The sequence below is a fragment of the Scleropages formosus genome, chromosome 7, assembly GCF_900964775.1.
Source record: "Scleropages formosus chromosome 7, fSclFor1.1, whole genome shotgun sequence".
Taxonomy (NCBI): domain Eukaryota; kingdom Metazoa; phylum Chordata; class Actinopteri; order Osteoglossiformes; family Osteoglossidae; genus Scleropages; species Scleropages formosus.
In genome coordinates this window covers 5,321,341-5,337,659 of record NC_041812.1, presented here as the reverse complement: position 1 = coordinate 5,337,659, position 16,319 = coordinate 5,321,341, and the positions used below count along the sequence as shown (strand labels likewise).

General features: G+C 44.3%; 2 protein-coding genes across 4 annotated transcripts in view; both read left to right on the top strand.

Annotated features, from left to right (window-relative positions):
- Positions 1–898: 898 nt before the first annotated feature.
- On the top strand, positions 899–2,669 carry opn4.1 (opsin 4.1). The gene has a single exon (XM_018757676.2). The coding sequence runs from the start codon at positions 1,116–1,118 to the stop codon at positions 2,607–2,609; it is 1,494 nt and encodes a 497-aa protein (XP_018613192.1). The 5' UTR covers positions 899–1,115; the 3' UTR covers positions 2,610–2,669.
- A 796-nt stretch (positions 2,670–3,465) lies between these two features.
- LOC108937697 (protein disulfide-isomerase TMX3-like) overlaps positions 3,466–16,319 on the top strand; it is a 75,396-nt gene continuing 62,542 nt past the window's right edge. For all 3 annotated transcript variants that reach the window (XR_001966367.1, XR_001966366.2, XM_018757762.1), the window contains exons 1-9: positions 3,466–3,564; positions 3,875–3,926; positions 4,687–4,726; positions 4,864–4,987; positions 6,153–6,198; positions 7,022–7,102; positions 8,303–8,402; positions 8,989–9,066; positions 11,203–11,269. Coding sequence is in view for 1 of the 3 variants with exons in the window: in XM_018757762.1 (XP_018613278.1) it covers positions 3,531–3,564; positions 3,875–3,926; positions 4,687–4,726; positions 4,864–4,987; positions 6,153–6,198; positions 7,022–7,102; positions 8,303–8,402; positions 8,989–9,066; positions 11,203–11,269 (622 nt within the window). In the remaining 2 variants the exon portion in view is untranslated. The remainder of the gene's footprint in view (positions 3,565–3,874; positions 3,927–4,686; positions 4,727–4,863; positions 4,988–6,152; positions 6,199–7,021; positions 7,103–8,302; positions 8,403–8,988; positions 9,067–11,202; positions 11,270–16,319) is intronic.

Here is a 16,319-nt window from a genome sequence, read left to right as displayed (position 1 = left end):
CAGTGCCTGCTGTGCAGCAGGTCTGGGGTTTGAGCCCTGCTTGGGGTGCCTTGCAACAGACTGGTATCCCATCCTGGGTGTATCCTCTCAGCCCTGAACCTTGCATTGCCAGGTAAGCTCTGGTTCACCATGACCCCACACAGGACAAGTGGTTGTTGACATCGGTTGGTATCTCACTCAAGGGTACTCCAGTTGGAGGTGAGAACTGAACCCACACTTTTTGGATCCAAAGGAAATAGCTCTAACCACTATGCTACCAGCTACAGACCCTCTGCAGAAAGAGGACTAAGACCCCTCACAGGCCTCTCCGTAGTGTTCGATAGCTCCCGTAAGCGTGGCTCCATGGTGTCAGGATCTAGATCTACAAGTGGGGCTGTGCTACTGACCTGCCTTAGTGGGAACAAACATTCTGCCCTACATACAACATGTTGAACTATTGACTGTGCACAGTGAAGCCACTCAGACAATCCACTGCGAGCATTTTGGGACTGAAATGATACCTTTTGTCAATGACATTATCTGGACTTAGTGGCTCTTTTTGTCAAGTAATTGCCAGAGCTGTTTGTCCATTAATGACTTTCCACATCTATTAATGACAATTCTGCTCCACTTTTTCCATTTACTCTCCCCTATTTTGCAAGGAAATCATTAAGCTTGGGGGTATGTCTGTTCTTTTGGAAGAGTTGAACTTTGCCAAAAATTGCTCGTCCACGCTGCATTGGGGTCACTGTCCTAGTTCAGTATTGGCCACTTATCACGAGCCTGTGCTGCTGTTACACCGTGGCCCAGAAACACATGGCCCATTGACCTGATCATCACATGGAGGAATAAATTAGACCAAGTGGATCAGTGCATTGATCGGTATATAAAGAGCTGGAGCTGTGTGGGACTGGAAGAGCAGAGGGAAGCTACGTTGGTGGCCAGGACAAAGTGGGCTGCTGGGTGACTGGATTAAAAAACAGAAGTCCCTTCATGGTCTCCTTTTTCTGATGATAAATAAGAAGATTGTGTTCTCTTCTGCAGGACTCCTGATCTTCTGACATTCCACCCAGTCCTGCTCTATTTCCCCAAGAAGTATTGTATAGAGAAGGTGGGTTATAACTGAGAGTGGCGACATGAGCTACCGTTCTGCTGGGATGGGTGCCTCCTGCCACCATGGGGAATCCAATTGCACAAGGACGTTACAGAACTCCATGTCCTCCAAGAGCTTCAGGCTGATGGACCCATCTTTCCACCCCCCGACTCATGCCTCGCACCTGGAGCACCCTCATTCCCTACCTACAGTGGATGTTCCCGACCACGCCCACTACATCATTGGCTCCGTTATCCTCGTAGTCGGCATTACCGGAGTGGTGGGTAATGCCCTGGTGGTTTATGTTTTCTGTCGCAGCCGCACTCTGAGAACCCCTGGCAACATCTTTGTGGTGAACCTGGCGGTGGCTGACTTCTTAATGTCCCTGACCCAAGCCCCCATTTTTTTTGTGGCCAGCCTGCACCGGCGCTGGATTTTTGGGGAGCGTGCCTGTGAGCTCTATGCCTTCTGTGGGGGCCTCTTTGGCATCTGCTCCATGATGACCCTGACAGCCATTGCTGCTGACCGTTGCTTGGCCATCACTCGGCCACTGGCTGTCCTGGGCAGGGTGAACCGACGACGGGTGGGGGCCATCCTCGGAGTGCTGTGGATTTACTCCTTGGGCTGGAGCCTGCCGCCCTTCTTCGGCTGGAGCGCTTACGTGCCCGAGGGGTTGCAGACGTCCTGCAGCTGGGACTACATGAGCTTCACCACCTCTGTGCGTGCGTACACCATCCTTCTGTTCGTCTTTGTCTTCTTCATCCCGCTGATCATCATCGGCAGCTGCTACCTGGCCATCTTCCGTGCCATCCGTGCAGCCCGGCGAGAGGTAGAGGAGCTGGACTGTGGGGAGTCACACAAGGCCTATGAACGCATTCAAAGCGAGTGGAAGATGGCCAAGGTGGCGCTACTGGTCATCCTGCTCTTTGTCATCTCATGGTCACCTTACTCAGTGGTGGCACTTACCGCCACAGCTGGCTACTCCCACCTGTTGACACCCTATATGAACTCGGTCCCTGCTGTGATTGCCAAAGCTTCTGCTATCCACAATCCCATCATCTATGCCATCATTCACCCCAAATACCGTGTGGCCATTGCCCACTATGTGCCGCTGCTGCGGTCACTCCTTCGGGTGAAGCCCAAGGCCCTCCGCTCCTCCTTGAGTTCAGGGAGCAGCACCTCGTCTCGCCGGCCCACACTCACCAGTCAGTGCTCGCTTGCCATTGTTGCCTGTACCAATCCTCACTGGGGCAAGACCCGACTCTCCTCTGCGTCTGACACGGACTCCTGCTGGACCGAGAGCGAAGCTGACGGCTCAAGTGTCAGTTCCTTCCCGTTTGTCCGCCAAGTATCTACAGAGATCTCCACCGACACAGCCATACCCCTGACTCAACCTGGAGCAGGGCTGAGAGGAGGAGCGGCTAATGATAATGCCAGGGCCTTCAATATGGCCCCTTCTTCCGGAGGAGCGGAGGCAGAGCTGATGGAAGCAGGGGACCAGTCTGATGGCAAAGTTTTCCTCCTGTCTGGGAACTAAGATCTTTAAGTGCAGTGAAAGGGAACTGCGTGCTTTTTGTATTCCTAGCGCCTTGACCATTTGCAACTTGTCAAACTGAAAATGGCATTTGTTGTACACTTTTGTATAGGGTTTTTGGGAAAACACAGCATGCTCCTTGCCTATATACCCTTTGTTTATAAATAAAAGTGCCAGATTTACTATAAATTTACCAATAAATATCAGAATTGTTTGTAAAAATAATTTCTGAAATCCTTTTCTGTTCTATGTATTTTTGAGATTAGTCTGCTTTGCTTATTGTTTTTTAGTGAAAAGAAATGATGGTGAGTACCCTTTGAGCTTAATATATTATATTTGTAATACATTCTTTTACATTTTATGTCATGATGTTGCTGGAACGTAGGGCTACATAATATTCTGGATTTTGTCTGCACATACATAGCAGTAAAATTTAGTTTCTTATGGAACAAAAGATAAACAGGCTTTCACTTTTTTAAATGCTCTCTATTTTACCATTTAAAGGACAAATAAACAATACCACAGTACAGATATCCTTCATTTGTATTCTGTGTTTCTCCGTCCTTTCTCTCCGTATTTTGACATTATAAAGAGCGACGCGAAAGACGCTCACTCCTATGCGCATGCGCAGAAAACTTGCGTCCTTCTCTCTCGACACTGTCCCCAGTAGGAAGGCGCGCTTTTTTTACTTGGCATGCGCACTAGACGTGGGACCCAAAACAGTCGGAGAGCACGTTTCTCTCGTACGCATGCACAACGCGAGTACCAGTCAAATTTCCGTCCAGTAAGAAAGGACGCTTTGCACATGCGTACTGGAAATGCGTCCCGTTGCCCAGACATTAGGGTAGCCGGGATCCGTCGCACACATGCGCAGTAAGGTCCGCTGTCCTGTCAGTTTCTTCCTCGCGGTTTTCTGTGGGAAAGATGGCAGGCAAAAGCCTCCTTTCGCTTTTTGCAGGTACTTATGAACCCATACTTTTTTTTCCGCCGTCTTCCTTCTGTTGTTAGACATGCGTTGGCAAACATGTCAGTGGCTTTTCCTTCACGCAATGGCTTGCTCCTTTCTTCTAGCTGCTAGTCTAGTGGTGCTCGAGACATTGACAGCAGCAGGCGCTAACACACACACACACACACACACACACACAGAGTAAACACAACAGTGATAGCAGATACTAACGGCATATCGGCCTAAGCAGCGCCTTTTTCGGTCATTTTGAGGAAGAACCGACGAAATGGTGATGTGTGTGTTTGTGTGTGTTCCTTCGCAGTTCTCTTGTGGAGCCCGAAGGTGCTGTGTTATGTGGAAGACCTGGACGACACGTAAGTCAAGAGTGGCGCTGAGGTGGAGCAGGACCAAGAGCAAGAAGACACACACACGCACACTCTTCCGTTTGCTCTAAACTTTACTTTTATCAAAAAAAAAAAAAAAAAAAAAAAAAAAAAAAAAAAAAAAACCGCCTTGCCAAAACCAAACTGGTCTGTAGCCTGTAGTACCTGCTGCTTATCGAAGCCAGACGTTGCGTTCAAGTTTATACGGTTCAACCGTCACCCGTCTTCAAGTTACGATGAAATTCTTGTTTGAGTCCTTCTCCACATACTATGACATATGAACAAAAAACAATAGATAATCATAATACTGCACAGAACGATAATGCTAATAACAGCAACAATAGACAGCCGGAGTAAGACTTCCACATTTACATGGTTAAAATTCCAGTTCCTTCATAAAAAAGGAAAAATAAGGCTTTTTTTTTTTTTTTTTTAAAAAACTTATGTTTGTTGGTACAGACATTGTTTTACGTTGCCAAGCCCCGTGCATCCCTGCATCAGTCCCGTGTTGTAGTCAGTAGTGTAGTGGTTAGAGCTGCTGCCTTTGGAACCAAAGGTCACTGGTTTGAATCCCACCTCCAGCTGTACCCTTGAGCAATGTTCTTATCCCAAATTGGTCCAGTAAAATTACCCAGCTTTATAAATCAGTAGGTAATTGTAGATAGCTCACCATTGTAAATCACTTTGGAGGAAAGTGTCTGGTCCTTTTTTTTTTTTTTTTAAAATGTTATTGTTTCTGTCCCCAATTCAGATTCAAGGAAAAGAGGATGGATGAAGTCTGGTTGGTGGAAGTGAGTCTTTCTGCACCCACAAATACACATTAAGTCATTCTCTCAAGTTCTGCTGGTTGCTTGACTCCTCTTTCTGAACAGGCAGTCAGGGTTCACTCAGTTTTCTTGGGTGATGTGATGTCACTCGTGTGTTGCAGTTCTACGCTCCCTGGTGTGGCTACTGTAAGAAGCTGGAACCAGTGTGGTATGAAGTTGGGGCAGAGCTGAAAAGTTCAGGGTCACTGATCAACGTGGGTAAAATGGATGCCACTGCATTCTCCAGTAAGTCTCCCCTAAGAGAGAAGGGCCACAGGCAGCAAAGTGTTTCAAGCTCTATCCTTGCAGTCTGATTGTTCCAGCTTCAAATCCGTGTCCTGTTGTATTCACAATCAAGCTGGTACTTAACCCTGAATTGAAACGGTAAAAATATCCTTCTCTGTAAACGGTGAAATAATTGTAAAGACGCTTATCTAAGAAGTCAACTTGGGGAACAGTCTCAGATAAAGGATTATACAAATTTGTAGACTCATCACTGAACCTCTGTCTGGAGTCCTGCTCATGGTGACATATAGCCCGCCTAGGTGTTGAGCATACAGACCTGGGACCGGAATGTTGCAAGTTTAAGTCACTGGACAGATTATGCTGTAGGATTCTTGAAACAAGGTACTTAACGCGAATCCCTCCAGCACTTCTAGTTGCACAGATGAATGCACTTAGTGCCTAGGAACATCATAATAATCGTCAAACTCTTGAGCATGTGTGGACTCTTCAACATTACTGATTGCCAAAGTGATTAGTTTCCTAGTAAAGGGCAAACTGGTCTTTGAGCAATTTATCAGTATGGTTTTACTTAGCTGACAGTTCTGCCTTTAAAAATTTCTTATTTCACCCAGTTTCAGTTTACTGGAGAAATTTGAGGTCTTTATCTGATGCAACAAAAGGGTCTTGGATTTGAACTCATTAGCCTCTGCAAGTTGTATGTCCTGCACTGCTGTGCTACCTGTTGATGTAAGGTTGTTATGAGGATTCCAACTGATAGCCGTAAATTATGGTTTTGACTTGAGTTACTGGTAAAGCAGTTTTAATAAGTAATATGTAGTGAGCTGGAAAAGAGCAAGGATGGCAGCTGCTACCTGGCCATTCTTAAAAGCAATCTGTTTCACCTTGTGTCAAATTGTAATTTCAGTACTTGTTTACTGTACATGACTGGAGAATGACCTTTGTTTTTTTGGTATTTTTTTTCTGCTTGTTTCACAGAGACAGCTCCATTTATTATTTTTTTCTTAAATTCCATTTCCCTCATCCTGTATCATTTGTTCTTTTGGAATAAGTTTTGTTCCCTACTAGCTTCATCTAATCGATGAGGATAAATTGCAGGGATGAAAAAACAGAAGCATATCAACTGATGATTAATGTGGTCTTAATGAGATGCTGTTAAAACTCCCAGGTGTTGCCTCTGAGTTTGGAGTCCGTGGCTACCCCACAATTAAACTGTAAGTATGCTTTTTTTCAGTAAGGTGTTTTAATTTGTAAGATTTGCTGGCTTTTATTCATTTTATTTATTTTTTTTTTAATTAAAAAAGTCTTATTTGGAGTGTGAAGACAGTGGCACATCAGAAATGATGTAATTTGGTCTACTTTTGAGTAATTCCGGAATTGAACTGCAGGAATATTCATGTACCGCCATGTTTCTTGTGCTGCCTCTAACTCTCCCTATTGACCGCATTAAACTTTTCACCCTGTGGCTGAATCGTTTTTATCAGTCCCGTGCACCCAGTATGACCTTGTCTACTGGGATTATCTGCTTTTTATACTGAGTCTGGATTCCCAGAAGTCCATGGGAGTGTTTCCCATTCGTGCTCTTCGCAATGCTGAAGCGAATTGGCTGCACCCTTCATGTGTGTTTGTGTGAATGATTGTGTGCGATTCCCTGCGATGGACTGCCATCTCGTTTGGGGTGTACCCTGCCTCACACCCTATGCTTCCTGGCATAGGCTCCAGACCACTGTGACCCTGCTTTGGAGAGGCAGTTATCGATAAAGAATGGGTTGTTTTGTTGTTCATGTGTTTATGCTAAACTGATTAGTTTTATTCATTACTTGAGTGATGCATCTGAAATGCCTTTGCCTGCTGCACAACAGTAGGGCCCATTCAGAGTTTTTAACCTTGGCAAACTTCAGGTGCCAAATCTGTGTTGTTAACCACTGTGGTATATGCTGTCTTGTGTTCTAGCAGTTTGATGTTACTGTCAGATTTGAGAGGGAGCCATCTGTTTTCCATCTGCTACCTGTCAGTGCTCACTGCTCTATTCTTCAGACTGAAGGGAGACCTGGCATATAACTACAAAGGTCCCAGGACCAAAGAGGACATCATTGAGTTTGCCAACAGAGTTGCTGGGTAAGGCTTGGATCTTCATTATGTGGTTTCGTACAGCTCAAAAGTCCATTTAAGTGATTCAGTTCAGATGCCATGTTTATTGATCTGTCAAACTGGCTAACATTTTCTTGCTTTGGTTGTTTTCAGTCAAACCCAGAACCTAAAAGCAAACTTGTCTTTTGTTCCTCTTTTATTAAGTCAGTAGTTGATGGCTGTTCGTTGCAATGTTTGTTTACCCGTTAAGATAAGTGGGAACATGCTGAAAATCTGGCTTACAAAACCTGTAGAAGATGTATTTTTTTGCCTTGTGTAATTCCCATTGATTAAATTTCATTTTTAATTTCACATATCTTTAGTTTTTAGTGGTCAGCAAGGCTATTTTTTTTCAAGGGCAAAAAAAAAAAAATTCTACAAATTTTTCATTGGTGCATGTTCTTCATACCTACCGATGAGAGCAATCGGCAATGCTATGATTATTGATCTTTTGGGTTTCTATGGGACTTCGGCTGTCAATAATGAAGTGTATACTGGCAGTTAAAAGATCACTTTGTGTTTCTGGGTATTTGTAGCTCTGTCATCATCTCTCCCTGGGGGTGTGTAAATAATTCCAGATTTGAACATTCATCACCCTCCCTGTTGAGACGTCAGAGGTTCTGGTCTCTGTGGGAATGGAAATTTCCTGCAGTGAGCCATGCTGTCATTTTCTCTTCTGGGCAGGGACCTGGATGGAACATAATCACCTTGCGGCATTCCATGTAGATATTGATTACATGGATTAGAGCTCCTTCTACTTACTTTGGGTTTCGCTCTTATGTAAATCAGCTACATAACACCTGGCGGAAGACATTGATGAGTGTTCCAACAGTTGACAGCACCGCATTGTTAATTTTCTTTCGAAACGGTAGAGAGTAACTTTTCATACCAGAAATAAGCACCAGACAATTCATTTGTAAATTCATAGCTGCTCCCACTTCAGTAGTTTACAATTAAAAATAGAGCAGCCGTTTTGTGTCCATGTTTACGTTTAGGCTGCAGTGGTCAAAATGGCCACCAGATGGTGATATGCACTTGCTAACAGGGCATCTACAGCAGCTCTAATAGTCCCCTTGTCCCAAATTGTCTGCTGTCACTGTAAAGGTCAGACTTTGATGTTGTCAATAAGGGAAGACTTCTCCAATTAAAAATGGATTGTGTGTGTGTGTATTTTTACACTGTGCCCAGGCCGGTGGTGCGGGCGCTCCCCAGTAGGCAGATGTTTGAAGGTGTCTTGAACCGGCACAGCGTGCTCTTCGTGTACATCGGTGGAGATTCACCCTTGAAGGTACAGTTGTTGTTCCCCAAAGATGACAGATTGAAGCACAAATCCATGTTTTTAAACTACTGGTTTTAATTTTAATGGGTATGAATGTGTTTATTTTTTTAGAACCTCATTTTTGTAAGAATTTATTTTTATAGAGCGCTTTTCTCACGCAGTGACACAGCGTTTTAACACAGGCATAAGGCAAGAAAAACATACATTGGATACAGAAACAAAGAAGACAGTTGGCTACCGACTATTGTAATACTTTTATAAAGCTATAAGTATGCCTCCTGGCCATGAAGGAAAGGAATAAAAACTCCCAACTAAAAATCGAAGGAGGAAAAAAAACACCTCTGGGGTCCAAGGGCCAGTGGCTGCCCACCCCTCCCTGGCATTCTAGATTAAGTAACAATTCTAAGCCAATTTACGAGTAATAATGATATTGTTGCTACATGGTAGCTTGAACCCCCAGCTCAGCATGGTACGTCTCGTCCATCATGGCGGTTGGTTGTCATATTCAGTCAGCGCTGTTAAACACTGTTAAAATGGACTTGTTGTTGACCTTGTGAGAGGAAGTGATGAACTGCTCTTCCCCCTGGACAACCAGGAGAAGTACATTGAGGTGGCATCGGAGATGATCGTGTACACCTACTTCTTCTCTGCCTTGGAAGACGCCTTGCCCACAGTGAGTCCCTATGTCCACAGGGTGTCTTATTGTGTTTTTCCCCACTGTCTTTTCCATTGTTTGTGTTCTTTTTCTTTCTTTCTCCTCCTCGAAGGAAAAATGTTCACAAGCAAAAGCATTGACACATCTGTAGCTGCATGAACTCGAAAGGAAAGAAAAAGACCCAGGTGGCAGAATGAAAGCATACTTTATTTTTTTCCCCAAAGAGAAAAGATAAAAGCTTAAATAAACTTTCACTTTTATTGTGTTTTATCTTATTTTTAAAATTTATTTTTACAAGTTAAGTTGATTATCACCAACAAAAGGTCATTTTTTTTCTTAATTTTGTTCTGCAAAAACTTACTGTGGAAGGAGTTCTCAGTTTTCAACTTTTGTTTTGTGTTAATGAAAATACTTCAGGTTGCACTTATTACAAAGGTGAATTTTGGGACAAGACTGAATGACAAACTGTCAAGGTTTATTCACCAGACTTTGAAAAATTTCATCACTGCAGCCTTTGATTTACTGACTGAAAAAAAAATTTGACACAGTACTTGATAGACATGCTGTATGTACTTGGATAGTGAACTTGGTGAGACCGCATTGACCGTGCTTAAATTGTCGAGGGCAAAATCCCCGTCAATTAATCAACAATAAAAACTTGACAGCTGTAACCTTTCTTACCAGACAAAGTGCATATTGGGTTTTTTTTTTTTTTTGTTCCTCTCTGAAGTGAGATCCCACCTGCTGTTATTCATGTAAGGGGCTTGTATTTCCTTTTGTTAAATGGCGAGGGAGTGAGGAACCCCGCAGAGCTCACCTGGGCTGACCTGAGAACAGCAGCTCTGTGTCTCCGCTACACTGTCCGGGCGGGCGAGCGTGCATTAGAATGCGCCGTTCGTTCACGGCCCATCCATACTCCTGCTTCCTGCTGGTTGGCCTGGCACGATCCAGCATTGCTTTCAATGTTCGGGACTTCGCAGGAAGTGGAGGCACAATCGCTCCAGGTTAAAAATAGAACAAAGCCGAGACACGAAGGCCCCGTCGTCTCCGCAGCAGAGCCGTGACCGTGAGCAGTCGTGATCGTCTGCTTGGTGGCGTGGACCTCCTCTTCGCCCAACCCTGCTCCCAGGAGGGCCAGGTTGAAAGGGCAAACAGGTGGGGAGCGAAAGTCTCATTAGTGGACTTGACAGTTGAGCGGAGCTTCACAAGAGCCCCTTGAAGAAGGCGCCCTCTGAGAGGAAGTGAATGGAATCGTGTCCTTGTCGGCAGGCGCACGAAAAGCAAAGCTGGATGGGTTTAGCAGAGGGTGAATTTGGAGGATCCTCTGCTCTGTGGCTGTGGATCTGAGATAGACTGGACAATGGACTGGAGCTCTTTCAACTTGTAGAACCGCACATAACCAGCTGTTTGTTGAATAGATTCTTTACAGCAATGACAGTAAGAAAATTAGAATTAATGATAATACTTTGTTAAACCACCTATCCTTTAATAATTAAAGTGCCTCTCCGGTGCAGGGTTTTGGTGGTCTCGGTGTGTAGGGTTTGAGGGAGGATATCAGCCATTGCAAGACGTGTTTTGTAAACATATTTAATAAAGGAAATTGGAACGTTAATCAGTCTTAAAGTTGATCCTCATTTTCCCGACACAGATTAAGCATAGTCCTATATGCGGAATCCCTACTGACAATGCAGATCGTAAAAGATTTTGTTTAATCTGTCTGAGGAACCAGCTCATAAAGCAGTACTTTACTGGTGTAAGTGGGTAAATTTTGTCTTTTCCCTCATAGACCATTTGCCCTTTTAAGAATCTCACCAACTTCAGTGCCTGCAAACTGTCTGAACATAGTGGTATTTTTGGATAAACTAGTGTCTTTTGAAGGCATTTAACTTGTGTGTTATAGCTGTAGTACAATATCTTTTCTAAATGTCATTGTACTGCTGTCCTGTCAAGGGTTTACCCTGCCTGTCGCCCTGTGCTTCTGGGATAGGCCCTGGACAACTGTGACCCTGCAGTGGAAAAGTGGATATTAATAATGTGTGGACTGACAAAAATATTGTGTCCTTGCTTTTAAATCTTTGTCTGTTGCCCTAGTTTAAATAAATAGTGTGCATATGTATGTACTGAAGATGAACTGCGTTCACTGTTTTCTTTTAGAATGTTACTCTGCAGGAACTTCCCTCAGTCGCTGTGTTCAAGGACAGAACCTACTTTCTGTATGACGGTGAGTGTCTGTAGACTGTGTGATTCTGACTGTTGTTGTAAAGGTGTGACCATGGCAAGTGTTGTTTTGCTGCCGGTGCAGAGTTTGTGTTTGCTATTTTGAAATCATGTACAGTATTGGTAAAAAAACAAATGGAGAGTCTTGCTCAGATAGTCTATTGAAGGATCTCCATGTTTAGTTTGGTCTCATTGAAAAGAAGCATCACTGAAACATTTGTTCATACAGCTGAATGTTAGTCTTATGTGCTTACACTTATTTAACACAAAACAATCTTGAAAAAGTAAATATTTTACAGAGAGTATATAGTTTCATGTTTTTCTCACAATGCTGTTTTGTATGGTCTTATTCAACTTTAAAATATTTCCTGTATTTTGAAGGAACAGAATCAGTGAAATAATCTGAAGAACAGTGATGTGTATTTTTCCAGTTTACTCTTTCCTGTTCACTCAGAACAGCTTTTCTTTGTGGTCCTGCTGCTTGAAGCGCCAAAGTGGTCCCATTCCATTGCTCCCTTGTTTCTGTTTCAGATGTTATCTGCCTGCGATGTTCTGTCTCAGTACCATTGCAGCTCATGCATGCAGGTGCGCTGATACAGGCGCCATGGCTGTATAGCGTTCCTGGCTGCATTCCGTGTGTCCGTGTTGACGCAGAGGCACCGCAGAGTTGAGTTTGACCTGCTGCTGAGTTGCAGTCTCATGCTACGTGATTTGTGGCCTGAGCTCAGTGAAATACCATTCTTGCTGCACGTGGCAAAGACGTGACAGTTTTCTAACGCAATGTGGTGGGGAAATGTCCAATGTCCATAAACCGCACTGCTGTAATAGCTGGTTGTAAGACGACTTTGGAACTGCACCAGAAATTGGGCTTGACCCACAGAACTTTGCAGAACTAGAAACACTCACTCATCAGTCGTTCTCCAGTCCTCCGCCCAAGGCCAGGGTGCTCTTTCTGGATGGCCTGTTCTCATCCTCCTCGCTGCGTGTGAGCGTCAGTGTGTTGTCCTTCATCACTTGCTCCAGGTTTCCATTCCACTGCTGGTGCTGTGGTAGGCGGTAGCGGAAGAGTAGGGCGTCCATGCACAGTGCCAGTATAAAAGGGCTCCAGTAGTGGGCGTTAGAGAGTCGCCTGGAGCGGTGCAGCACACGCAAGACAAACTCTAGGCCATCTCCCTCCTTGCGCGGTAAAGCATCCGTCTGCTGTACCTGACCATTGTGGAAGAAGGTCTTCCGTAGCCAGTAGGCTAAAAGTACTGGGTCATGGCATCTGATCTGCACCACAAACACGGCGCTGTCTGGTGAGTCTTCTAGAACCTGGATGCGCAGTTTCTCTTGGTCCCTCAGCAGCGCCATGGGACTCTGGTGGGGTCTTGGGGTGTAAAATAATCCCCACCCCCTGCTGCTCTTTGTTTGGGTTTTTAGAGTCCGCCTTTAAAATAATTGGAAAAAACTATTTGTTGATGGAGGAAATGGAAAAAAAGTTGTAGGGAAATATGGAGGTTTTTTTTTTTTTTTTTTAAAGTGGAGTTAACGAGCATTCATTTTATTGTTATACAAGTCAGACATCAGCGGTAATGTTTGTTTACATTTAGAGTTGTGAAACTAATTACATGGTGGTTATATAACAAAACTTGTTTCATTGCATTACGTTGTATTCCACAACTGCTGTGGAAAAGTTCGGAGTGGCACTTTTTTTGGCAAAAATGCCTGATGAGAGAGATTTTTGTAGCTCTTACCTGTCCGGGGGGGTGTCTTTCATGAAGGCATTCCTTCTGCAAGCTCAGGCTTGTTTATCGAGCTCCAACTGAGCTGAGGCTGAAACCAAAGGTATTTTGGGATCAGTTTGTGGCTGTACTTCATAAAGGTGGAAATGTCACAGTGGCAGGTCTTGGGGGAGAGAATACGCAATTATGAATCTTTAGGTTAACTAAGATGGACAACTGCACCATTTCTTCAGCATCCTAAGTAGCACAACTCTGCCTTATTTGTCGCAACCCCCCCCCCATTGCAGTAAGTGTTTCTTAGCAGCAGTTCTCATGGTGACACAGGGGGTAGTGCTGGTGCCTCATAGTTCCTGGGTATGTGGGGTCAGATGTGGATTTGAATCTGACTTGGGCTGGGTGGAGCTTGTATGTTCACATGCATTTGCTCTGGGTGCTCCTGTTTCCAGTCACAGTCCAACAGTGTTTCATGTGACTCTAAATTGTCTAGTGTCTGCATCCTGCAGTATTCTACTATATAAATATTAATTGACTGATTGGCAGTAGGGTCAGTGTGGACTGTATGTCACTTGGATTAGAAGGTATTAGTTTAAATACTGTTTAATATTAATGGTATATTGTTTTGGCAAAAAAAATGTCTCCCAAATGATTAAATGTACAGCAGTGGGCCAGTTTTCAGAGGGATCCCATCACAGTTAGTTAATGTGAGCCTGACTGCTTCTCTGCAGCATTTTGATTATAAACAGCAGCATCTTTTGTCCTTTAAGTTTGTGTGAACACGAGGAACGGTTAATGTGCGATTTCACTTTTGTCCCTCCATCTTGCTGAACTGGACAGACGTGTTTGTTCTTGGGTTCCAGTCTGCTCATTGTTCAAATACAAAATATTTGTAATTTAGTCACACTAACTGGTGGAAAATTAAAAGCAGATGTTAAGCATTCTGTAGATACTGTTTTAATGCTATGGATATAGTTGTCACAGTTGTGTTAAACCCTTTGATGTACTTGGAATTTAGGATTTATATGATGGTGATAATGTGACAATTTCAAACCATGATCTAGAATTGTGAAATCTTATTACACAGCGAAATGCATGTGTTAGTGCTGGGTTGCAGTTTGTGACAGTGAACAAAAAAAAACTTTAGAAAATATCAGAACTGTACATTCACAATTGCGTATTTTAAATGTTGTGTAAAGCTGATTGAAAGAATGTATTATAAAACTCAAACTTTTTAGTGCTGTTATTGTATATGAGCTTTACTGTGGGGCGGCAGTTAGTTTTGAGCATTTCTGTCTATGCGCTGTGCTGGCTTTTGAGGTGTGTGTATCTGTATCCCAGTGGTCCTCGTGTACTTACATACAGTTGTCCCAGCAAAGTTGGGCAGGCGTATCCTGGAAACCGAAGTCGATGGCAGTCAACGGCAGCGAGAACTGATCACTCCAGGTCCTAGAGAAATAGCAGGTATTCGGAGGCAGGTCTGAACACCTTCAGATGTGCAGTGAGCTGCTAAACCTGCTTGCAGTGCCACAAGTGTGCTAGGGCACCTGTAATAAGTGTCAGCTGTGATGTCAGTGGGCTGGGCCTCTGCGCTCCCTTCCTCCTGCATGGACCTGGGAGTTGTACTGTTTCACATGCACCTTAATCAAACACATCTGCCCTCAAGTCGGAAATATAACACCCTGCTGTTTGTTGGCTGTTGCAGGGCAGTCAGTGCTTTTTATTTATTTATGTATTTGAAATGAAAAAGGACTGAAGTCATTAGTGAAGTTGGGCTTTGAAAATTACTAGAGCTGGTTTGTGTTTCATAGCTGTGCAATTTTAAAAAAGCAATTTGTAAACACTGTACTTCATTTACAAATTTGGATCTAGTGACAAGGTATCATTAAACACCCCAAATACTTAGACGTCCCAGAACCATTGCCTTTCCCAGGCTGTTTGTTTGTTCTCTTGTGCTCCTGCAGTACCATTGGGTTTCATTTGGTCAGCAGATTTGTCTGTCGTTCACGGTCCCTTTCCTGAAAGCCGCGTTATGTTCTTGTGTTTTGCTTTTCCTTAAGTGATCAGTCCCCCATGCCCCCGCCCCCCCTTTTCCATGACGTGTTTTATTTATGTGTTTTATTTACGTGTTGTATTGAGCCAGGTACTTTTTTCCATTGCTTATTTGCACACCATAAATAGTGTAGCAGCAGTGAGGAGGATCATCTGTCTAATGATTCATGGGGTCGTGCTGGGAGTCCATTCTGGAGAGGCTTCTTTTCCCGTTTGGTTTGCATATGTTTTCTATTATGTAATGCTGAGAGAACTAAAGCGATGACAAGCCCTTGGACATGAGTGTAGTCAGTGCCTGTGCCTTTCCGTGTTTTCTTATGCAGAATTGTGTCTTTCGCGAGGATTGGTTTATACGGAATGACGTAATTACCACCTTGATTCAGCAATATCTCTGATGTCCACACATCTTGGGCGCTGGGTTCAGTCAGACATGGGTTTGAATCTAGCTTAGTCTGTGCGTGGGGGTTTGCATGTTTTCCCTCATTGCACCTGGGTTTACTTCATATGCTCTGGGCTCCTACCACAGTCAAACACATGCATTTCAGATGAATTTGTGATTGTAAGTTGCTCTGTGTGTGTGTGTGTGTGTGTGTGTGTGTGTGTGTGTGTGTGTGTGTGTGTGGCCCTTACGTTGCCTGACTCCCACCTGCAGTGTGCCCTGTCTCACACCCTATGCTCCTGCGACAGTGGAGACATTACAGCTGCAGTGCAGCGATGCTCCCTCAGACCACCTGCTCACTCTCTTCCTCCCTTCCAACTCCCAGCATGCTCTGTGAGACGGAGCACATCAGTAATGCTGGGGAAAGGGGCACCTGTTTGTTTGAAAGTTAAACTGCAGCTGTTGACAGCAGAGTCCCCTCAGGCTGTTTCTGACTGCCTCCTCCATCCTCCGATCACTGACAGAAGTGCTCCTCCTCGTTTTGCTCCGTCTTTTCCTCGCTCCTTTTATGCTCCCTCTCCCCGTCGCCTACCGGGGCTGTTCTCTGTACGATCCTGAGCAGTCTTGAGCCGCCAGTTAAGGAAGAGAGCAAGGATGTCAGGCGCTTGACAGACAGGAGACTAAACGCCTGCGTTGTGATGTTGCAGAACGGATCGCTGGAGTTAAATGCAACGAGCTCTGACAAACCGCAGACGTTTCTCCTTGTCAGCAGCATTCATTTGAACCAGGCGTCACATCGATTCTACCGTCTTCACCCTAGCAACACAAAATGATGCTCAGATTCGGTGTATGTGAGCACCCCCCCCTTTGTTGCAAAGCTTCTCATAGTATGTGTGTGATAAGTG